The 24472-nt window shown below is 43.0% G+C and overlaps 1 protein-coding gene across 2 annotated transcripts in view; it reads right to left on the bottom strand.

The window, feature by feature from the left end:
- The window catches only part of Meltrin (meltrin), a 128225-nt gene that overhangs the window by 27630 nt on the left and 76123 nt on the right, over positions 1–24472 (bottom strand). The window contains exons 1-15 of one of the 2 annotated variants that reach the window (XM_065448891.1): positions 21660–21813; positions 19850–19944; positions 18509–18658; positions 18344–18426; positions 17312–17415; positions 17113–17156; positions 16917–17006; positions 16753–16824; positions 12397–12566; positions 11529–11613; positions 9716–9852; positions 5560–5731; positions 4147–4242; positions 3799–3930; positions 1895–2067 (exon numbers count right to left, since the gene is read on the bottom strand). In XM_065448891.1, the coding sequence (XP_065304963.1) occupies positions 1895–2067; positions 3799–3930; positions 4147–4242; positions 5560–5731; positions 9716–9852; positions 11529–11613; positions 12397–12566; positions 16753–16824; positions 16917–17006; positions 17113–17156; positions 17312–17415; positions 18344–18426; positions 18509–18634 (1484 nt within the window). In that variant the 5' untranslated portion in view covers positions 18635–18658; positions 19850–19944; positions 21660–21813. Of the gene's footprint in view, positions 1–1894; positions 2068–3798; positions 3931–4146; positions 4243–5559; positions 5732–9715; positions 9853–11528; positions 11614–12396; positions 12567–16752; positions 16825–16916; positions 17007–17112; positions 17157–17311; positions 17416–18343; positions 18427–18508; positions 18659–19849; positions 19945–21659; positions 21814–24472 lie in introns of those variants that run through there. The other variant, XM_065448885.1, reaches the window with a different exon arrangement.

Raw genomic sequence — 24472 nt, forward strand, 5'->3', positions numbered from 1 at the left:
GTGTTCTACATCGGCGGCTGCTACGGCAGCGCGGGCTGCTATCTTGAAAGCGATTTGCGACAGAGACAAGAGTCTACGCATCTAGGCACACCGCGCTGTGTTCGTTCTCGTCGCTTAGTTCGCGTTGAAGCGAGAGGCCACAAAAAGGTCAATTCCCTAACACCTGCTACCAGACATCCTGGCTCCAGCATCTTGATAAAGAATTTCCGCGGTCATCGAGTGAGACGTGTTCATGTTTGCTTGTGCATGCGTGGAACCATGCTTGTTAATTTAGCTAGTAAGCGAATGTTTAAAAGTTTATACGACTGATAAAACTACTATCCTTACTTTTCGTATAGGGTCTTTTGGGCAAAACTGCGACTTTTTTTATTTATCGCAGCTTTAGTGCATTGGGAGTGAATCATTGTTTTTTCCAAATGACAAAAAGTTGTATTTCCGTATGAAGTAATGAGGTGCGTGGTACTGTAAAGGACTTTTTTTTTTTTAGGTCATGTAAACGGGTGTGCATTACAATTGAGAGTGTTTTTTTTTTCCTTTTTTTGGTCCCGGAAAATGGGTGTGCGTTACAATCGAAGGCACGTTAGAATCGAGTAAACACGGTACATGGTTTTCTATGGACAAGAGGTTATGAAAAGTTAAATACTTCGTTATATCAAGAATTTCCTTATATTGAAGTTTGTTATATCGAGGTTTAACTGTACTTCCAGGAATATATAATTTCTATCGAAATTCGAAATGCAGATTTTTGCTTACTTCAGCCTGTTTATTAAACTACATCAATATACACAGTAACAGAAGGAAGAAGCGCACTGATCCAAACACCCTTTTTGATTGATGTCAGCTATTGGATAATAGCAGCTGCGTATGGGTATCTGCTATATGACGCAATATAGTAGCCTGAAAAGAGTGAGGAGAAGGCTCCTGGTGAAAAGAGAGTGTTTGAGAAAAAGCGACTTTGGGCTCTGCTTGCGAGCTCCACGTGCTGCACATGACTGCAAAATTTGGCTGGGATGTTCACAGCAGTGCATGCTATCTGCGGACTGTGCTTTTTCACAAAGCCTGAGGGGTGGTTCAGGAACCCTTTTTATGCGTAGCATATTGCAATCACTCAGTTCAGCCCTTGGGTGCGGCCGGGCAGCCACCATTGACCTTGATGACGTGACGTCACGACAGCCAGAGGAAAAGCTGGGCCCCAACTCGCGCAGCCGCAGCCACCACCTGACTCCCGCTCCTCCCGCTAGGAGCGCTGCGCCGGCGCGTGATACCTCGCCCTCAAAAAAAAGACCGCGCAATATGCAGCGCATTCTTGGCTTAACCAAGCTAAGACTGGCCATTTTTTAACATTAGAAAGTAACACATGGGCTATGAGAGACTATACTGAAGGGCTACAGATTAATTTTGACTACCTGGCACTCTTTAATGCACGCACCAAAGACACAAGTGTTTTTGCATTCTTTTCCCATATGAATGCAGCCACAGTGGCCACGGATTTAACCTGCATGTTCACAGCTTGCTTTCATACCCATGTTGCATTAAATCTCTTATGATTTAAAGCACACATGCTATGCTGTCTTTTGTTTTCACAGCACAGTTTTATGTGTGCATGCAATGCACATCACTTCACTACACAATGCATAACGTATGCAGTGCACACAACTTGTGACTTGCGCATGCTGTTGCATTCTTTCTTCGTCCTACTGACAAATTGAAGGTGAGATCACCAAGTTGATACTATATACCCTTTCTCATTTTTACCATTGCACTGCTGTTGATAGGAGAGACAGCCTATTTACTATTTAAGGATAACTCGTTTGTACAAGTACTGGCTAGCACAAAACTGTGTTGCCATATTCTAAGCCATCCAAAGATGAAGTAACTGTGCAGTGAAACTCACTCCTTGTTGCACTTCTTGTAGGTCTTGTTCAGGCGATTGTATCCACAATTAGCATTTACTTCACCATCATCATTGCGCTCAAAACACCGCTGGTCAGCCATACGTCCACTGGAACCCCACAGTAGCTGGCACTGGTCATCATGAGAGCGGCATTGCTTACCAAAGCAGTAGGCCTGCATGAAAAACAGTTGGTCATTCAGTGCCAGAAGCTTTCATTGCCAACATAATGGAGAAACAATTCAGTCCTATAAATCTACAAAGCAAGGTTTTCAAACATGTTGCCATGCAGTCCACATAAAGTTGCCAACAGAAAGGGGGGGGGAGGAAGGATTGGCTCTTTCATGCCTGTAATACTGTATCATGAGATAGTTCTTAATGATCGTGGAATTTGTCACAGTACGACTGAAGTTTTACACACTTATTTGATTCTGCTATGCCTTGACAAGCTCTTTATAAATGTGAACGCTCTATTCACTAAGATGTTACCCACAAAGAAAGGGAGAAGTCATTGCAAAGTTAAGGAGCAGTATTTGGTAGTTCCAAGTCGCATACTGCTTGATATTTTTGTGGCACACACACATTTGTAAGGGGAGATAAGGCTCAAGAGTCTCACCAGGATTGAATATAGGACAAACGTGTTTGTCTTAACAGGATCGAATAGGGAGTTGGGACATATTCATAAAAAATGGAACACTCCTGCAAAATGTGGCAGTTTGCAACACTTAGGCAATGATCCACAAGGCAACAACGGCAGCTTTGTCATTCATTATTCTGAGTCTCCTACTTCACTGAAATGCCACAGTTCTGCCACAGGGGAGCTATGTACAATGTATGTGGCCCAGTACTGGATTGAGTTGGAAAGCCCGACTTTAGAGGTATAGCTGCAGCAGAGAAAGCACACACAGAGTAGAAAAGCACCAGTACAGAAGCCATTGAGATGGCATGAGGACATATGCTGGCTGCAATAATTTTGTACTTAGCAGACTACATAACACATTTGTGAGGTAATAGAGCATGATTAACCTGGCCTAGCTAAACAAATTTTTTTAATGATTGATGGGTGCACTAAGAATTAAAGATATCACTTGTACAAAAAAACTTAAAAAAGTGCCAGCATCTTTCTTTTTGAAGATCTTAATTTTTTTTTACATCTAACTTTCTTGAAGCAATTCAACTATAAGAAAAAAACAGTTCCAGTACTTAGAGTACATAAGTGTTATGGCTTCTAATTCAGCTATAGAAATTTTAGCTTTTTCTTTTTCCTGGGTGCATACGCTATTGATTGCATCTGCTCAGGGTATCGTAAGTGCTACTCCGTCACAACATTTTCAAATGTACAGCATCATAAAAGTCCTTATATGTCTAACATCTGTAAAATAAATCAAACACAACATACTTTAAAAATCTTGAGATTCCTTATTAAAACAGGTTTCTTATATGCAGGTTGAACAGAAAAAGAAAGGCATTATTATTTTTTTACTCCTAATAGGCTGCAATGTAATAAATTGGCTTTGGTATAACCTGTTCTATAATGCACACAGATAAAAATTTTTACATAGGCCATAACACTGTTCACAAGCTTCCACAAATATTTAGGCATATCATCCTGAGAATTTTATAGAAACTGTGGTGAAACAAACGTTCACAAGGCTATCGCTAATTGATGCCTCCGGTTTGTCTTCTCTTTTATACAAACTGCAATCTTCAATTGAACTCTGCATGCACTACAGCCATTCAGGGTTTTCTGCTTGTTTCCAAAAACTTCCTTTGCTCAGCCCCACAAAAAATTGCACCATGTCAAATCAGAGCTACCACAGTTCATGCAGGAGGCTATTTGAGCATGCACACTCATGCTAAGCAATGGTGCCATTTCATGAAACTTATTTGTGCGCTCAGTTTCCTACCTTGCCACCTCCACATTCTGTTCCATCTTGCACAAAAACATCCACAGGACAGAACTCTGAAACCCCGTCACAGTATTCTGGCAGATCACACTCTGTTATGGCATCTCGACACAGTGTAGCAGCCTTCACGACCTAAAAAAAAAAGAAAACATTTGCAGACTGCACATACACTGAAAACATCAGACATACATTGCGGCATTTTGTTTTCCCATGCAAAAATGATTTAAATGGCAATTAAAGATATAAACTACTAATATTCAAGAAACATTCCTGAAACTTTAACTAGCAGCAGGAATTAAGAACCACCGCCTCAGATTTTGCACATGAAGAACTGTTTAAAAAATTTACCTGGCATGTAGAAATGTCACAGCAAGCTCCAATAGCACATGCGGCATTTCCTTTGAACTTGCAAGTCGATGCTTCACAACATGGATTTTTGCAGAACTGGAAGCCAAGAATGACAAGAATACAAGGTTTTCTTTTTTTACATTTTTTTATTTTTCAATGCCAACTCATTGTAATGGCAGTTCTACTAAACAAATTAAGTAATGATTTTGGACTAATTTAGTTGGAGGTTGTGACTTAAGTACATGAAAATGGCAATGCACAAGTACAGATTACTGAAACTTACATGCAGCCACTATAGAAAAACTATATTTGCCACTGTAGTCAATTTGTGTTATTTCTTAGCATCAGTCAATTCAACCCATATATTAATGTGACCATGTGCAGGAGACCGAGAAGGCTCCAATACATATCAAGCATACTGATTAGGTAGAGACCCATCGTCTTGACTGCAATATTAAAAAACAAGATTTGTTTATATTTTGTTACTTTTATAACAAACAATTATAGCAATCAGAATTATTTTCATATTATCTTTAGCTTAGCACTTCTTGATCATGCAAAGTCTGTAAAACCACATGATTAATAAAATTTAGCAAGAAGGAAAAGAAAAAGCAGTAGAGAAAAAATTGAAAACAATACAGTGGAGAACAGCTATGAAAAGAGAGGTGTTACATAGCTTGCTGCAGCACTGACCAGCTGCCCATGTGAAGCTGGATGGACTGGATTAATACTTGACTGTCAGAATGAATACAAGTGCAAGGACTTCTCTGCCAGTTGTCATTTTGACGCTCATGCAACAACATCGGCAAGAACTTTTGAATGATACTTATTTGTACTGTAAGAGTTTGGCGGACGTGAACACAGAAAAACACACATATAAACAAGACACACCACTGGTGTACATGCTTTTCTACATACGGGCCTGTCACGCTTCTACAGCATAAATATTGGATGCCAACTATAGCCTTCACTTTAATATGACTAGAACAGTGGTTCCAAACTTTCTGTACTTGAGGAGCCCCACGTGGCTTCCCAGAGTGCCACGAAATACCCGAATCCACCCACCCACCCACCCACCCTCCCTCCCTCCCTCCCTCCCTCCCTCCCTCCCTCCCTCCCTTTCATACAAAATGGGAGGAAGGGAGGAAGATGGATTGGATGGGATGGAAATGGATCCTTTTAGACTTTAATCATAGGCTTGAGTGGCTCCCTGCCTAAAAGGTCATTGGTATTGGCCACTCCAAGCATAGGGTGAAAGCCAAGTACTTAACAAAATCGAGCAAAAAAGGATTGTTCTACACCCACATGGATTGGATAAAAACTTCTGAAATGCTCAGCTGAGCACATGGAAACTAACATGCATTGAATCTGTACAGACCCTAGACTTATTATGTACTGCATGACACAACACACCTCTGGTGGACCACAGTCACACTGCTCGCCCTCTTCAAGGAACCCGTTCCCACAGACGGGACCCATGATGTCCTCAGGCAAGTTCCAAAGGCAGAAGTCCATGCCCTGTTCAAATGACGACTGCAAATACTGCTTGGAGCAGGATGACCACTGGCTTGGGCTGGGTGGGTTACTATATTGAAAAAAGAAGGCAGATCAGTTTGTATATTTGCATATCATATACAAATAAGCCCCTTAATTTATTATCTATACAGACACTATAATTGCTTATGTTTGAATGGTTAGTCCTCAAATCAAGTAGTCACTGCTTGAAAATTTGAATATTTTTCTAACACTTCATATCATCAATTGGTGCACAATCAAACATAAAACAGAAGCAAAAAGGTGAATATTTTCATTGTCATCTTAGTGTCACAAAATATGAGAAGTTAAAGAGTATAGCATGCTGTATTGCTCGGAGAGCCAGGCATCTGCATTCATATTTTAATAAAATACAACATCTGGCAGTGGGTATTATTTCATACTACTTACAAGTGGTGCACCTGTGTTTTTTCTATAGATTAAATTTGAATACGCTTTGTTGTAACCCCCTCACAAAGTGTATCTTTTGCTTAGAGCTCACTCGGACTAAGACTCACCGAAATTCTACTCAGCTGGGATCACTTGGACTCGGACTACTGAAAATTCTACTCAGCGGGTTCACTCGGGCTCACTCAATGAGAGCCAGAAAGGTCTTTTTGGCCCACAGATCTCATGCACTCAGACTTCCTCTTTAGTTGAACATATCAATAACAAAAATACCTTCATACCAGGCTAATATATAGGCAATGCAGAGGGATTACAAATGCTTATAATTTAGAAAAAAGTAAGCACAAGAGTCATTAATATACAAGAAATTTCCTTATTTCTTGTTCATCACAATGTCTTGTAAAACCAAATAAGTATGATGCTTGACCTTGGCAGTGCTGCATTTATTTTGCATAAAGATAAAATATGCAATAGGGATCTATAAAGAATATGCAAATTCTTATTTATTTGTGCATGTGTACGTGCATGCGTGTGAAGTACACATGCTTTTGCTTCTGTGCCGCATGTGTACTTTTGGATGGTTAGGATAGATCACAGTCCTTTCTTTCTAGCACTGTACTAAATGAAGGCTTGCCTCGCAAACAAAAGTTTTCCCTGCTGGAATTGTGCATGAAGGAGCCTGACTATACATAATGCCACTTATCCACGATATACTATAGAATGGCAGGCGGTCAAGCTCGCTGTAATGCTTTTTGAGGTGTTGAACGTAACGCTAGGCCCCGAGAATTTCTTAAGTTCCGTTTGGTATATATTTGCTGTCAATTGTGCTGAATGCGAGCATCAAACACTGAGGATGGAAAAGATCTAAGAGGGACCGTCATGTGATGAACTTGAAGCATAGTAAAGATATTAAAAAGAGGCTCATGGGAAATAGGCCCTCACCGTGCGATGCGAAAGCAATAATTTTTATCCACTGAGCAGGATTGGAGAGCACACAACTAGGGCGCCACTAAAACCTACTGCATACAATACAGTGTTTGAAAAGGCTCAATAACCATGCAGAGCCTACTTTTGAAGACTCATTGCACAGATTGGCTCTGGAGAGAATGTTACGGGGCGACATCATAGGAGGCTGGCTTGCCAAGGCTAGCTGCTCGGTGTCATGCTCCTTGCTATTTGCCTTTTTCGTTCATCAAGGCAACAAGTATGCACGCGAAAGCTACATTGGCGACATTCTATTGAACTACGATTTACGAGAACAATGCTGAAAGTCCGCCTCACTTCATTCTTCTTGAAGGCTGCACTGGACACTGAGCATTTGGAATGACTGGTTGCTTCCCAGAGGCAACACTAGTAACGCTCAACATAGGCAATGCCATAAGCCTAGTTTAGCAGCACGACCAGCAAATGAGCAGTGCCATGATGTCAAGTCACGCTAACGGCAGCCACCACTGCTTCCACATGAAGGCTCGAGCACCCAAACAAAATAGGGGAGGGTTCAAACAAGCGCTGAACAGGAATGGTAACTGTGCTGACGAAACCTTTAAACTGGAGAGACTCTGAGAGTATCAAACTTGCTCACTTCTCGCAACAATGCCGCCCACAGAATGCCTCGTTTGACGTTGGCCGCAAGAGAGAAAGGAAATGCTTACACAGCATGCGCTACAATCACAAGTGCCCGGATGCTTAGCACTTTGCAGCGATCCTTCCCTTACTTCCCTTCAAGTGCTTAATGCCAAGCAGAGGAAATACATGGAAAGGGGTGAAGGAGGACAGAAGGGCGGCGGCAATAGCCTGGATGCAGTGAAACCGACTTTCACTGTCAGCGCTCCGTGAAAGATGCGGGTAAAACTGGAGGCGTGTGTTCGTGAAGGGGAGGGAAAAATCGAAGTTGCGGCACTCAGAGCCACCAAAATTATACTTGGCTGGGCTCACTCGAACTCGCCAAAATTCATCTCAGCTGGCCTCTCACAGACTCACTAAAATGCTACTCAGCTTCATGGCTGTCACGTTGATGCGCAAGTGCCGTGTAACAATATTAAAATGTTTCGTTCTTGTTTTCGTGGCGGTAAATCATCTGACGGTGATGTTAAATTTGTAGAAATATGAAATGGCACTAAGTGAAAAAGCTGAATTTCAGCTTCACGAAGTGAAGCTGAAAAGCGTTGTCAAAGCTGAATCTTCCCGAGTGCATGCCAGCCGTGGTGGCTCAGAAACGAATGCTGCTTTTGTCAAGCATGAGGGCACATGTTCCCATTTATGCCACAGCGGTTGCATATCGGCAGTGGGCAAAGTAAACAACTTTAGTAGTAATTTCTGGTAGTTAAATAAACCTACATTAATGCAGTGACAAGCCATAGCAAATACTTTTCTAGCAACAAGTGTGTTTGTTAACAGCACGAAGCTGACCATCACTTTTTACAATGCATGCCTACAGATGGCAAACTAGATGGAACATGAACATATGTGCTGAGTGCTGTCACGTTTCTAATAAATTGCTAGTAGTGTTTTTCATGCTGAATGTTTCAGGCTGGTTATGAGGATTTGAAAACAGAGAACTCGTCAGACTTCAGGAATATATACTAAATAACTATGTGTTAATCTAGTCAACGATTCTGCTGTGCTTATTCTTGAGAATCAGTGCAACAGCTCAACGTTGTGGAGGTTGAGCTAAAGCACTTAAGGTGAATGTTTACTGTAAATAAAGTCGCTCGGTTGTGATTGCCATGTGTGAGCTTAAGGATAAAACAAAAGTTTTGATTGTACTGTAGACGAGGTCTAGCTATATTACTGCCATGTTTTTTCTTAATTTTGATGTTTCCTTTAGTTCATATGTCAACAAATGCTATCAGTGCCCGAAAATTTTCAAACACAAAATTTTCTCTATTTAATTAGAGCTAGAAAAGTTAAATTCCAGGGTGTTTACTTTGGATAAAGAAGTGTGCTGACCGGTGGTGATCAGTGAAAATAAAAATCTTGGAGCGATGCCGAAATGTCGCCATCTCTCCTCCTCCTCTTGTTGGTGCTTTCAGTGGCTACAGCTTTCAATAGGTTTAGCCGCAACTAACATCAACAGCCATTTATCACTTTAGTCACTTAAATGTGGGCTTCAACGTACATTTGCGCTAGAAAGATTTCCTGCAAGTGCACTTACAAGACTTTAGACTTTAAACCTACCATGCATATGATCCGAGTGACTTTTCTGTACTTCAACACTATGAATCGCCTTTTCATCATTTAACCTCACATCATAACCACACCGTCCCTCGCCCTCACCTCCCAACGTTCGTGTTCCCTCACCTCACCCATCTTGCTGAAGGCGAGCCTCACCTCAGCCTCCCCTCACCACAAGAGGGTGAGGGCAGATCAGGGTGAGGAAAACCCGTGTGAGGGTGCCCATGTCTGGTGACAAACAACATCCACCTTTCTCTGCAATAATGTTGCAAGCTTTCTATATCAGCAACTACAGTTTCCTGGTAGCTGTTACCTTTATGTTATATGTGTTTGCCTCACTCATCCCAGCATTCTGGCCTTCCAAACAATGGAGTGAGTGAACTGCTTATTCATGAAACAATCGCCTCATGACAAAAATAGAGAGAGAGATAGAGATAGAGAGAGAGAGGCTTACCTGGTTGCTGATGCCATTATGCACCTCTTTTCAGGGCACTGGCATTTAGTGTCCTTGTCATCATGCTCCATGCCAAAGTTGTGGCCCAATTCATGGGCTACGGTAGTAGCCACAACACCAACCACTTCATGATGGTCCTGCAAAAAGAGCACACAAAAATTTAACACATCCTGGCCACAAGAGGCAATTAATTTAGTCAAGTAATTTGCTCAATTAGCATGGAAACATGAAACAGATAAGGAAAAGTGGATGACACACAGCACTGACTTTGAACAATATTATTAAGAAAGCAAACATAATATGTATGTAAATGACCATCACACCTGAAAATGAATCATCACATGCAGGGGAACTGATATGACATAATAAAGAACATGCAATCCCGCACAGCACACATTCTAAAGACAGTAAGCAGGTAATGGTTCCTCCGCAAGCAGTGAAGCTTAACGGCTATTCCTGCAAGAATGGCCAGGTCTGCAATCTTTACCAGCCTCAATAATTCCTGGCTTAGGCACTCTTTGTGCCAGCTAAGAAGGTTCCATTCCTTTAGCAGAGGGGTGCACCTGCAGGCACTTCACTGTTCTGAAAGCAATCCTAAGCGTGTGCCGGGGAATGTGTTCCTTAGCCTACCTCTACACAGTGGCCAGTTAACCAACATGGTGCTTACCATACATTAGAGGTACCATGCGTACATTTTCCACACAACATACAAATTCATCGTATTCCATCTAGCAGACAGGTTACAGTCTGCTCAACTTCAAAAACTTGTTCGGTTTGTTAGGCACTAAAGTAGCTGCAGGAAACCTTGTGCAAATATGGGATTGGAGCTACACAGCAGTGATTCTTAGCTGCCCCTTTAGGGCCATCAGATTTCTTACCACAGTAGCTATTGCACAAATCTTGTCAAATTTGATTGTCCTTAGGGCAGCCAGCATGGGTCAAGCAGGCAAGGTTTGCAAGCAAGATTTTTTTAAAGCATTCACAAAATGCAACTTCACTATGCTATATTTGCCTTGAAGCTTGCTAAAGTAACCTGAGACAGAATGACAAAAAAAAAGAAGAAAGAAAATACAGAACATAAAGCTTAGCATCTTCTTTTTGTCACAGTTTTTCCCACTTATGATGCCCCATTAACAAACGTTTCCATGTTTTTAGTTAACACCAGAAAACAATGCTTGGTAAGATTCAACAATCAGCCTTACAGAAAAAACAAACTTCAAGAATAGCAATAGCAAAAAGAAAAAAGTTGGATCACTGTAACTCATTGTAGCCAACAAAAGCTAGCTTCACTAAAGCTCTAAGGAACACAAGCAGCACGACTTCATATCACCCATATTGCCAGGTAATAAGGAATACGACAAGCCAAGAGATAATTAAAGGAAAGTAGCATGTTGCCACTGGCTCACTTGTTTGTACTTACTGCAACCTGTTCTAAATACAAAGGCTTGTTCTAAATAGAGCTGGCCATAGTGTTAGGTGTAATGCTCATGACCATGTGTAGTCATTTGCATTACACCTGCAATATGCAACAGATGAGCTTGGGTAGCAATGATGTGGTCATTGTAAATATGTTGAGTCGATAAATAAACTTCTAGCATTGTTGACATGCTTGCCCTCTGCAGCTTGTTCCTCTTTTTAACTTTTCGCACCAGTTTGCAACACCAGTTAAACACAAAATTTTCAGATTTTCAAAAAGGTGGAATTAACTATCGAAGACACTGTATGTTTATTAGAAAATACCCAACCCAAAACATCTGAAAAAAAAAAATAGATCAGCCCTATGCATAACAAACAAAGTATTTGAACTACCAACCTTGTTGACGCCACCAGAGTATTCATATGTGCAGATGGGTCCTTTGAGTGCCTTTCCAACAACACTGCTGTCCAACACAATGTCTCTAACATAAAGCAAATGACAGGTTATGAATGTCAAAAGCCTCCTTATATCGAAAGAAGCAGTGTCATAGTAGCAAGCACACAGACGTAGACAGATTTAGACGTATACGGATATGTACATAGATTTTGTTGCAATGCTTACTGTGACACATACATATCAATATCAACAAGATATACCAAGATGTATGCTATAAACAAATGTGACATAATAAATGGCAAATATCGCAATGCTAAAGAAAAATCTAATCACAGCAGTTCAGAATTAAATAATTATGTGTTTTCATAATCAATTTCATGCCAAATAAAGGCAGCTTTATCTCAAAATAACCAAGTGAGTATATTGCGGCACAAGGATAAAAAGAAAAATGAAAGATAGGCTTTAATTTATTTAGAGGTGACAGAAGGAATCCTTTCATCTCCAAATAAGGCCTCCACAATGAGGCACATATTTAATTTTGGCAGCACACGGACATCACATCATGCCATATTCTGGTTCGAGCAGTGGGGAAAAAAAGAAAAAAAAAATGGGTTAGAACTTTGTATGCGGAATAATCATGCAAGCTATAAGGTGTAATTAACAAAAAAAAAACATTGTCTATCTTGTTGCTTTTATGTTAAATGCTTCACCAAAAAAGACGTCAACCTATGGTAAAGTGGCCATCTGGGTCTTTGTAGGTGAATCCTCATTACAATCTCATAGCTCCAGATGGCCAACTGTCCAGATGGACACAGCAACAAAAAAGCTACAGCACAAGACACCAAATACAATCCAATGTATTACTTACGTTATTAGCTGAGCATTGTCATTTGGATGCTCTCGAGCAAGCCGCTCTCGTCGATATTGTAAAAACTTTGTTAATGTTGCATCGCCGTCTGACGACATGACTATTTCATCATGCTCTGTCCAAACAATAACTCCAACCAATGCAATGAATATATTTAGCGGGGCATAGAGCTGGAACGAAGGCAAGAAATTGGACTGCATGAGTATTTTAAAAGCAAATTGAAAGAAGGTTTTAGTTATAAGAGCAGTAAGAGCTAAGTGATAGGTTAGTTCAGGATGTCTACCAAATTGACATTTTTAAATTCCCTGAGTTTTCTAGGTTTTCCCCAAGTACCTTTGCAAAATTCCTTGAGTGACACAGAACTTTGTTTTATGCCAAGAGGGGTTGACACTATGTCGCTCGATAATGTCGCTCTGCAGTAAGCATGTTAAAAAAAAAACTAAACCAGTTTGAATAGTAAAGAGTAGCATTTATTTTATTCGAGAAGAATTCAGAAGGCAGGGGTCAGTAAAATGCCCAGTGAATAAAATATATTCGAAAAATATGATAAAACTAATTGCAAATCGAGTCAAACATTCTCAAATACGAATAAAAAGGATATGCATATAGAAACAACTATTTTCAAACATCCCCTTCAGTCATGAATTATGATCGACTGTGAATACATATGTGAAACATAGATGGTACTTGAGACTCCATTGAAAGCAAATCAAGGTGGTAGGATGATTCTTTGAGCTTAATTATGCAGCAACTAAATATTTGAATATTGTAAAGTCAGTCGTGATACGCTTCTTCATGAAAAGGATTAAATCCCTCGCTCGAATTACATGCACAAGTTATTCATTGGTCTCAAGCATTTCAAGAAAGAAAAAAAATTATTTCGAGGCTGCTACCGTCATGCCCCACGTCAAACGTCACCTAAAACACAGTAGTGCCTTCACCAAAGCGGTACTCTGTAAGGATACATATCACTCAGAAGTAAACTGAAAGCAATTTACGTTATCAAAATCTTTAATTTACCCAAAGCTTATTGTTTGGGCTCTACTCCTTGCTACCACAGCACAGAAATGGCAAAAATAGGTTGCGTTCACAAATGTGGATGTTGTGACTGAAGGGAATATGAGCTATTTCTATCAATTGATAGTAAGCTCATTGGTACGATGCCTGAACTTTGTCGCACTTGTCGCATGTGAGACTCACTTTCAAGAGCTGGTAAGTCAACTTCAACTGTCCTGACATACTCGCAGCCATGCCTCAGTGTTGAGTTTCACTGCTTTAAAGAGCTTATTTTGGTATCGATGAGGCACAGCTGCATCGAGGCGTCAACCAAAACTGTTTATTGAGCTCAAGCTCCTTCAAAGAAGTGGCCGCACGCTTCCTTTCCCGTTCATTCCTCTCAATGCCTAGGTCTTCTGTTCTCGTCCTCCTTCCACCACATGTTCGCCCCACGGACCACTTGAAGCGTGCTTTTGGTAAGTTGTACAGTCAACGTACGATTTTTGAGACTCTCTAGGGGCCGCGAAAACGTCTGAAAGATCGGGCAGTTAGAAAAAGTAAATGCATGGTTTTTTACTGCCGGTAAGGGCTCAAATCACCACAGGCACATCCGAAAAGGCATGACAGCACACTTATTAGACATATTGGTGCTCGTACTGTGACAGGAGATGACGCGTGGACGCGTGCATAATTAAGGAATACATACTGTGTCCCGTGACAACTGCCCCCTCTCACGCTTGTTATGCTTCACCGTAATACTTTCACATATACTTCGCCTCGTAACATTTCTGTATTGAGGCGAAGCTATCTTTCGGAAACTGGCATTATGTAGCCTGCCGTGCTTTCCGAGCTTCGAAGCCAATCGCGAGAGCCACAGAGGCGGAGTCGGTGCCGTTACCGACAGCAATGAAGTCTTTTAATGAAATGCATGGCGCCGAACGGCAAACGTCGAAGCAGCTAGGCCTAGCGTAGGCCGTGGTGGTGGCTTTGATTAATGTCGTTTTGAACCTGCGGTCATGCCAAAAAGTCTGGAAAATCGGAAGGCAAAGGGTTTTTGTGTCCGAAATTTCAGACGTTCTTATACATTGACTCTATGGGGTACGTGGTGGTGCCGCGAAACCGTCCGAATTATGGGGCATGCAGAAAGCCAGTTGTTGACTGTACACTGGCAACTCCTCCAGACGACAACATGGCGTCAAAGACGATTCGTTACGATTCATCTCTATTACTCGGGCCAGGTTTACCGCAACTTTCGTTCCCTTTCAACAAAATTACAGTTAATTTTTCCTGATAGAAGCACAAATTCGCTGAGTTTTCCATCAGTACTTCCAGACAATTCAAAATCCCTGAGAATTCCCAGTGTTCCAGCTTTTCCCGGTTGGTAGACAGCCTGTTAATGCTCCAAAACATCTAAAGCATCTATTTTACTGAGGGCAAAGCTTTTGCCTTCCAGGTGCCAGCTCTTACCACAGCGTGACCTGCAGCGCGGTGACAAGCTTGGAGGTGATCATGAGCTGAGGGTATCAAAGAGCCTCGAAAAGGTTTGTTTCACAAGAGGCTAACACTGCCCTAACAGTTCAGCTACTCCACTTTAGTTTGTCACTGCACTGTCAGCGTCCTTTCCTTGCCCCGTCCCTTTCTGCATACGCTGTAGTGTCATCAACTCGCTGACGGCAGCACACGGTGGAGAATAACATTGGTTGACATATCTCGCTCAATTCATTATAGGTGACCTAAAATGGGGAAGAGTGCTGCTGATTTAGCTGCAATTTCCTTCATAATTTTGTCATTTCTTGGCATAAAACAAAGGTTTCAAAGTTCCCAGTAAGACAGTTTAAAAGTCCAGACTAGTTTATTGTTTCTGTTTAGTGTCTCCTTAAGCTAGACTGGAATATTACATTTCCGGAATAGGAGCAAAGTGACCTTTACTGAAAGCAGTAGCTTAATAGATCACAAAAGGCAAAGTGTCAGTGGCGATGCCACATTTAAACTACTGCACCAACTACCAGTGATGTCAGAGATTGCGAGAGCTAGCACTACAAGGCTTGTCGATTGTCCATAACAAAGTTAGAAAAGTATTACATGGCATTAAAAATGAGAAATTTAGCTTAGCAACTTCTGCAGACATTTCCTTCCCAAAAAAAGCACCTCAACACATGGAAATATAGCAACATTAATGACATTGTTTTGCAACATCCAATAAAATTATCAACATCATGCTTTCTGTGTGAAAATCAGCACAAAAAAGGTTCGATATTAATTTGTTCTGTGAATGAACTGTCTCTTGTACCCAAAAAAATACAGAGATTTTGAATATACAGCACTTTCCAATATAGCATTATGCGCTTTGAATTTAGTGTTCCTAATGTCACTTTAGTGTGTTTTGCTAAGGAGAAACAAAGCTACATTTTTGACAAGGCATCTTCACTCTGCTATGTTTTGTCTGCACTGTGTGTGTGCATGTGTTTGTGTCTGCATACACGTTTTTGTGTGTGTGTATAAGCGTGCTCAAGCATGGTAGGTTTCTTGTGAAAGTTTATTGATTATAAGAGGGTGGTAGTTCTAGAATTAGGCGAGCATTTTCTAGTCCTGCAATATGGTATATTAGACAGCTTTAGAATAGGAACCCCGATAGTTTGGGGCCCCAAGGAGTTTTCGGGTGTTAGCGTTGGGGCACGCAGAAGTGAATAGCTTTAGAATAGGGCTTTGCGTTTGCAGATAGCATCTTGCGCTGACATCGCCACTACGGCATGAAATAAAAGCTATTAGAAATAATTAAATAAAATATACCATTTTATGATAGGAATAGTAATTTTCACTTGCGTGTATTCACATTTAATTACAATTTAGAGGTTATTCTGTAAGCAGCAAACAATTAGTTGTGCTTAGTTTCGAGCAAACCAACTTTACGTGCCTTCACCAGCCAAGTTTAGCCGTGTTAGGCCTACGAGCCATAAAATCCACAATCGAATTCGGAATCAGTGGCGTCTAATGAATCAATCTTCATAACACACGCTAGTTGAGAGAAAGCGATAACCGCAGTCACTTCTCCTAGCTGGCGAACTTCACGTGTTACCACGAATCGAACCCAGTTTGGCACTAGATTAGAGCCGTCACTTCGATGGGTGCCGCCATGTTTGCTAACGCAAAGCTTTTGGGGCCGCTATTTGGGCTCCCGCTAAATCGGTGAAATAGCGTTCCCAATGCAAAACCCAAACGCGGTTTGCGTCTTGCGCAAGCACAGTGGCTTCAACGCTATTTCTTTGGGGCGCCAAGCGATTCTAAAACGCCCTAATAAATGTACCATTTGAGTGGTGAGACAGATTTTACACTCAAGCTTTTGTGAGCATACAAACTCACCGCATTGACTATGTTTGCTATTTGCTTGCTTCTTTCAAACACGGCTTCTTTGTTTCGCTTCATCTTGATGAACTGGAAATGAACATTATTAATAAAATAAGTACAAGTGATGCTGCAGAACAAGGAACTAGGTATGAAACTATGCAAGAATGAAATTAACTTGCCTCTTTGTTATCATTAACAATCAAAAGCTCTACATAGCGAGATCTTGCATTACTTTTGAATGGTGGTTGTATCACAACAGATCTCTTTGCCTAAGTGAAACAAGAGAAAATAATGTTTAGCCAGTGCATCTTTTCAGGCATGACATTGCACAAAAAGGAACAAAGAAAAGGAATGCCACAGCAAAGTAAACCTTACCCTAAAATGAGTATCACCCACCAGGTTCAGCGAGTCATTGAATCCTGGTCAAATGACAGAGTATTAAAACATTAGAGCAAAATCAAGTAAATTTTATGGAGCACTGCTTGTGTACTTTGTTAAGTGCTTCAATACTGAAGCACAGCCCAAAATTTTGGCAGAATGAAAGTTATAATGCAGGTGTGACAGTAACACTTACCGCATCTCCAAGATTTCTCTTTCATGTCAGACGCCTTAAAAAACAAATGCTCGGGAAGGTCAGGGTGAATATAATGAGTCTCTTTCCCGTCAAAGACAACTCCACTATAGGCATGAAATAAAGAGAGGGGAGAAAAAAAAAACAGTGACACTTGGTACCATACCTAGCTGAAAAAAAAAGAGAGAGAGAGAGGAAAAGACGCAGCATGCAACAGCAAAAAGTAATGAATTCTATAAGGCTAGCAGTTCCACTTACTGCCCTTACATAAATAACTAAGATGGCAATGCAGCCATATGTACACTATTTCAGAAACTATTTACTAACAAATTCCTGACATAGCACTATTCAATATGCAAGGCAAAAACATTATGTGCAGGAAAGTTAAGACAGACAAAACAGCCACACATATAAACAGGCTAACAGCTACAACTTTACTGAGCAAAGAAAAATACTTATACATAGAGATAGAATGAGGGTATTATTGAAAAAAGACACATGTGGCAACATAGGCAATGTAACCATAAAATGAAGCAATCGAGTTTAACAAGCAAGATTAGCAAGAAGGAAGGATTGTTCTGCTTGATTACTTGATTTGTTACTCTGCTGATAATGTCACAGGTGGATTTTGTTAGTGTTCAATAATGCTCTCACCCTATCTGTAAACTTGTATAAGTTGGTAGTCGGTGCTTGTAGGTCAAAATTTTTAATCAAGTGATACACTTCCTACATTGCACTAGTGGCTTTCATGCTGAATTTTAACCACAAGCTCTGATCAAACTGCCTAAACTGCTATTCTGGTGACAGAATACTCAGGCTCAAATCTGAGCTTTACCATAACAGCACTTCAGGATTAGAAACCAAGCAAATGATGCACAAGCAAGGCCAAGTTAAGACAAGAGTAGCTAGGCAAGCTACAAATCATTCAGTCTTCATGCTATATTTTATGAAACTCTACACTGAAGGCACATAAAAGCAACTAGCAAGTCAAACATTCTTACAGCAACCAAGCAGCAGAAAATAGAGTAAGCCTACCTGAGCCCATCACAAGTGCTAACAGCAGCCCAAGAGTTGTTCCGTCCACGTACAGTGCCATGATAATAGCAGTGCTTGTTGGTCTGCATGAACGAAAGACAGTTTCATTGCCGTCGTTTCGATGCTCCATTACGTTACCACGACAGCTATTAAAGACTTACTTACCCTTTTCATGGGGTGATCTATGATGTGACTATTGTTTGCATGGTGCTTTTCAAAATAATTTAATGGCAGCAAGTCTTTTTTCATTCGCAGGTCTAACGTGAAAGGCTGACCAAATGCTTTGAACATAACCTGTAGAACATCTTCATGAGTCTGAAAGAAATGTTATATTGTGTCACCATTGATTATATGCACAGGCATCACTCAAGAATGTGCATGATAATCCTGAACATCCACTTACTCCAACTTCCATTTAACGACGATCTAACGAAATTTTCTGTACAGGAGGTTTTTATTATTTAGTGCTCTAAAACACTTCCATAAGCGGCCACGCATAATTTATCCAGATTCAGCGACGTAATTTCGCGCTACAGCTTCAACGAAGTGTTTGCGCACTGCACGCGCCACTCAGGAACTTGCGCTCCAAGGACCGACGCGAAAGGGATTATCGGACTTGCATGACGGCGATAACGCGGGCGCGTTCCGTTCGTGCTCAAGGGGACGCTCAAACAGCGTGAACAAGCAAGCGTCACTTTGCTAGCAGCGACTGTGAAATCAAGCAGCGTCTGTCTGATCGACCGACGTAACGGTGTTGCGGGCAGCCAGTCAGACGAACCTTGGGGCCCGCAACTGTGCGCACGCGGGTTGCGCGCACCGCCGTCGCTGCCATTTTTGTAATGCCACGCAGGCTGGCGTTTTCGCAGCTTCTTCTGGGCAACGCACGACGCATGTTGCTCAGCATCGACCGGTCGATCAGCGTCCTGTGACGCGCACACCGCGGCCGGGTAGAATACAGCCGCGCGACCAGCAGAAGACCGGTTTCACGTGCAGAATACTACAGTCGTGACATTTATGCGCGCAAACTACGTCAGCTTCTAGGACCATTCGCTTCATCCACAACTTCAGTCGCCGCACACGCTTTATGATGCAGCGTGTGGGGACGCGAACAAGAGCTCCCTGTGATCCGGTATTTCCACGGTTTGTTTCGACCAGTGTGAGGCCTGCAAATTGTATGAATACATAAATCGTTTACTACTGCAATATCTATATAAATTTTGTTAAGAGATGCCCACTGACAGCATGATGGTCAGCATAGGTGTTGTGAGAATATGCAAACTTGTTTCCATTGTTAAAACAAGGAAGCCTCGATTTTAAGTCCTCCGCTGCACGTGTAACTTAAACCGATGGTCAACTATAATGAACATTAGGCCATTCAACTTACGTGAAAATGGAAACCTGCGTTGGGAATAAACACTCCAGTTATTATCAATAAGACGAGTATAGTCTGAACAACACAAACTAATTTAAATCAATAATAAAAAGAAGGTGGCCTGGAATACTCACAGTATTTCTTAGACTCAAGACGTCCCGACGCCTCCGCCCATGGCTTATAACTTTGGGATGTACTCGTTCATACCTAAGAAAGTCTTGCCGGACACCTAAAATGCAGGATAAAGAAAAAGGTAACATATATGGATATGAAAACTGAAGTTTGCAATCATTCTGCACTCTCTAACAAACAGCTACATCGCTTTTCTTTTTTCTTTTTTTCCATGAAAGTGTCTACATATGTATAAAACTATTTCACATCCGCAGCTGGATAAACAAGCAACACATCTGCAAATGGACTTGAAGCTCGCTTGGGCAAACCAGCAGCTTCCGGCAGAAGAGACGTATGCTGAATACAGATCACGGTAACAGGTAAGAAACAGGCGACGGTCCAAGTGAAGCCTACCATGTCATTCGCAGTTCATTAGGGAGTCCACACACGCACAAACATTGCCCTTTGCTGAGACATTCGCCTTTCCCGCATACCATTCGTCCGCTGCTAGAACACAGTAGTGTTTGCTGAATATCCAACTCCCGTTTGGCATCAAGGCGTATAACTACGGGGTGGGATATCAGTGGTTCGCTGGGCCAGAGTATGCTAGCCGAGCAAACTTATCAAACCCACGGCGCACCTTTGTATAAACAAACGTTATACGGACAGCCGCCCGGCACTCAAACTTGCAGGGAAAGTGTTCGGGTTTCGTATAGGCGCCAGTGCGCTGCGTACTGTGCACCACTGGCGGCACGCTACTCGCCCTGGAGGAGTCGCGGAGGCTGGCCTGCGGGTACTGCGGTATCACCACAAGTTAGCCTATGTACAAAGCCTCCACCAGGAGTATCCCCGAAAGGCTTCCTTCTTCCTGATTAGACCGTGTGCCATCTAGTGTGATGAGTCTATTCATTTACTGATAAGGAGGCAGTGTCATCTGCTCTCTTGAGACACTCATCGCGGTCTTGTACGAGCATGGAAACAACTACTCTCACTCTGCCTTTATTAATAACATAACGTCACTATTGCGTCACTATTTTATTCATTCGGGGTTGTAGCATAGAGTAAGAAGAACGGAAAATTCAGCTGGCCCCACCGTAACATAGTCGACGGCTGACCTGTATGTATGTGACGGGCAGCAGGGGGGAGGCGTAATGTGGTAAAATGTGGACAATGCTTACTTTCGCTTCCATTGAAGCTAGCCAACATCAAGGCGGTGGTAAAGTCCTCTACGGTACTTCAGTCTATTCGCAGTACCTAAATGGCAATGATTCCGATACACTTGCACCGATTTAGTGTGTGCTGGGCACTGCCAATCAAGTTTCATGTGCCTACTTATAATAGTAATAATAGTAAATATGAATAACGAACACGCTCCATCTGGGCACAACGCCATCATTATTTCGTATAATCAACGCACTGGATGGAATGCACCCAGTCAGCCCAAGATGGACCACTACTACAGGCATCGGTCAACTCCGCGAGGAAGACGACAAACGTTCCCGCGACGAGCGTGGACGCGATGCCGTCGCGTCCTTCGGCCGCGGCGACTGTGTGGGACAAAAGGCCATTATCGGCCACGGCAGTGCGCCCGGGACAAAGAACAATGCATCGCCGCGGCAGCCGTCTGCTACGCAAACTCGCTCGCGGTCCCCTTTTGCATCGCCGCCCGCACGATATCGATCACAAAATCGTTGTGCTGTTGCTGCAGTGTTCTGAGCCACGTTCATTCGGCTCACGCCACGGTGACAAAGTAGAAACACCAGATCGCGGCGAGCAGCATAACGCCGGTGATGCGCCCGCACTTGCTGCGAGCGGTGGACGGCACAAACGTACGTTGAATCGACTAAGGCGAAGCCCCACTCTGTCCTGGACAAGGTGACGGGTTCGACTCCCCAGCGAGAGACTCAACATGGACGCTATCGGGCGCATACCGTCGGAAAAGCGGCATACGCTCCTGACAGTGGAGTTTCCCGGCGACGGCCGCGCCACCTGTAGCGTTGAAAGCGCAACTCTGGTACTGATACAACTTCAGTCGACGGCGTAGTGGCGCACGTGTTGTTGTTATGACCGCGTGTGATTTGAAACTTCTGAACCACGTGCGCCGCCGCCCTGCGGGTAAACGTTCTCATACCGCTGCATTACGATGGCAAATGTGCAAGACATCGAAAACTGCCCAGGAAAAAATAGCGTGGGGCGGCGGTACTGCTGCGTCAAAGGCCGTAACAGCCGTGCAGGCCTGCCTGCTCTCCGACTCCAATTTCCTGGCCGGCCGTGGTTTTGTGCTCGCGCTTCCTTCCTGGAGGATCGTACTAGAAAGCATCGTAGTCAGTAGACTGAAGTTTTTGGTCGAGAAAGTCTTGCCGAGCAGCCGACTTACATATTTTTGAAAATTCTCCATATCTTTTAGAGCTATTTATTTTGCTGTGTACGAGGCATACTGCGCGGTGGCTGCAGGTGTTCTGGCTTGCGTGAGTCGCTCAGCACTTCCCGCTGTGTGGCTCTGTTTGGGTTCAGATTGCCGGATACGGTCACCCGAGTCTTGGCGGCAGGAGCGGCCCAAGCTTGGTCGTGCCGGTGCCTCGGCAGTTGTAAACAAAGTACTGCGGTTGCTTGTCTAATAGCAGTCTAATAAAAATTTTCTGCAAGTTGTTTACAAGAGCCTTTTAGTAATTTTAAAAGATATGGCGCCTATCATCCCTGGCTAATGAGGCTTTGAAAGCGTGTCAAAACAGCACCACGGAAGGACACAGCACGGGTCTGCGGCACGGGTGTACGGTAACTCAAAAGGTTGGATAAGAACACGTACGGTTTCATTAGTAGCAATTGCTACGAACGGGTGGATGTCTGATTTTCCCTTATTTAATTACTTATCTCCACCTTGCCGGTTTCCGCAGAACTATTACGTCAAACTCTTGCCTTTGCTTCGTGTTGTCGACAAATTCGACTTCGCCCTGCCATCTGCTAGCCGCCTGGTTAGCTCAGATGGTAGTTGCCCCGGAAAGGCGGTGGTCCCGGGTTCGAGTCCCGGACCAGGACGATTTTTTCTTCAACTTTGAGGCTTTTCTTTTGAGCAACCCGTTTAGGTTTCCTTTGTAGCACGAACGGGTGAATGTCTGATTTTCCCTTCTTTACCTGCCCCTAACGCTTAATAAGCCCAGCCATGCCTGCACACTCAATTGAGCTGCTTGATCACAGCATAATGTGGTAGTTGAGTGTACTCAGGCTACAGATACGCTGCAGTTGTGTTCGCCTTGGTGGAAGTGGCACTTCTCATGATTCAGTTCTCATGAGATGACTAATAAAAAATGGCTGTGGCTTAGCTAAGGTTAAGCCCAGGATGCGAAGCATACTAGCCTTTATTTTAGTTGTTGAACCACTGTTTAGCCTGGTGAACTGCTGTTGCTTGGCTATATTTGGTTCGGCTAGACGAAGAAACAACTCATGCGTTACTCTGCTTCGCCTTCAAGAGTGGAACGCGACAGCGCGTCTATAATTTTAAGATTGGTCTGAAACCTTACCGCAAAACTTGCGCCATTTGTTCGTTTCAAAACAAGCATGAACAAGCGATCACATTGGCAGATCCGCGTGGGCAGCGTGAGTAGCGCGGTCCGTCAGTCACGGCCGGTCTCTAGGAGAGCGAGCGCGCGCTCCCCTCGAGACCGGCCGTGCATCAGTGTCAGTTTTGACGGAAGGTGCCGCAAGAGGCGCTGACGATCGCTGCTCGGTCGCGCCGCCTGGGCAGTGTCAGGAGCCTATAGCGCTTGTCCGAGAAGTCGTGCAGCCTGCGGCAAGGCGAACGTCTATGAGTGGCGCGAGAATGTGCGCTGTGAATAAACGATGTAAACCCAAAAGAACGCCGTTAAGGTTGATTAACATGTTCAATTAGCAAAAAGAAGAGAGAAGCCGGCGGGAATTGGCGACTTGAAAGACGCAAGGGAATACCGCAACCGTGAATGCCGAGGTCATCCATCTAGTGTATCCTACAAACGCCAAACCGTAGTACAGGCGCTCGTTTGCTTCGCGTCGTCGTAGTAAGGAAAATATATAAATGTTCCAAGAAACGAACCACGGCGGTCTAAAGCCGGACGTTCTACATTTAAAGCAATGATGCAGCCGATGCGAAGCACAACTCACTTTTCTCCGAAGCTTTGTTTTCATTCCATAACATTTATATGCGTCAATACCACGGAACCATGGAGACGCGCGGAGGCGACTAGAAAACCAGGAAGAGCTTCGACCGTTGAACCAGCGCTAGTTCTTTTTTTATGGCGCACTATGTATACACAACTTGAGGGTAAACACGCTCACATCTGCAAGCAATTGCGCGTATAGATTTAACGGTAGCCAAAAGAAGTCAAGACTCCCAAATAGACCCCAAAAAAGAAGGCAGTCGAAATTTCCAGCGCAAACATTACAGGCTAGGAAGGGGTGTTCTGTTTTTCCGAGCGCCAGAGTGAAAAGAACTCGGAACCGCTTCCAGCCGACCCACGCTTACGCGGAAGGGGCTCTGCCAGCTGCTTACAAAGCCACGCTGGAAGAGCCAACAGACGCTAAAAGTGACTGTCCGACGCTGGAAAAAAAAAAAAGGGGGGGGGGGAATCCTGCCGTAAGGGCGCGGTGTTCATGTCCTCCTGGCTTTTAGCGCC

The sequence above is a fragment of the Dermacentor albipictus genome, chromosome 1 (assembly GCF_038994185.2).
Source record: "Dermacentor albipictus isolate Rhodes 1998 colony chromosome 1, USDA_Dalb.pri_finalv2, whole genome shotgun sequence".
NCBI classification, from domain to species: domain Eukaryota; kingdom Metazoa; phylum Arthropoda; class Arachnida; order Ixodida; family Ixodidae; genus Dermacentor; species Dermacentor albipictus.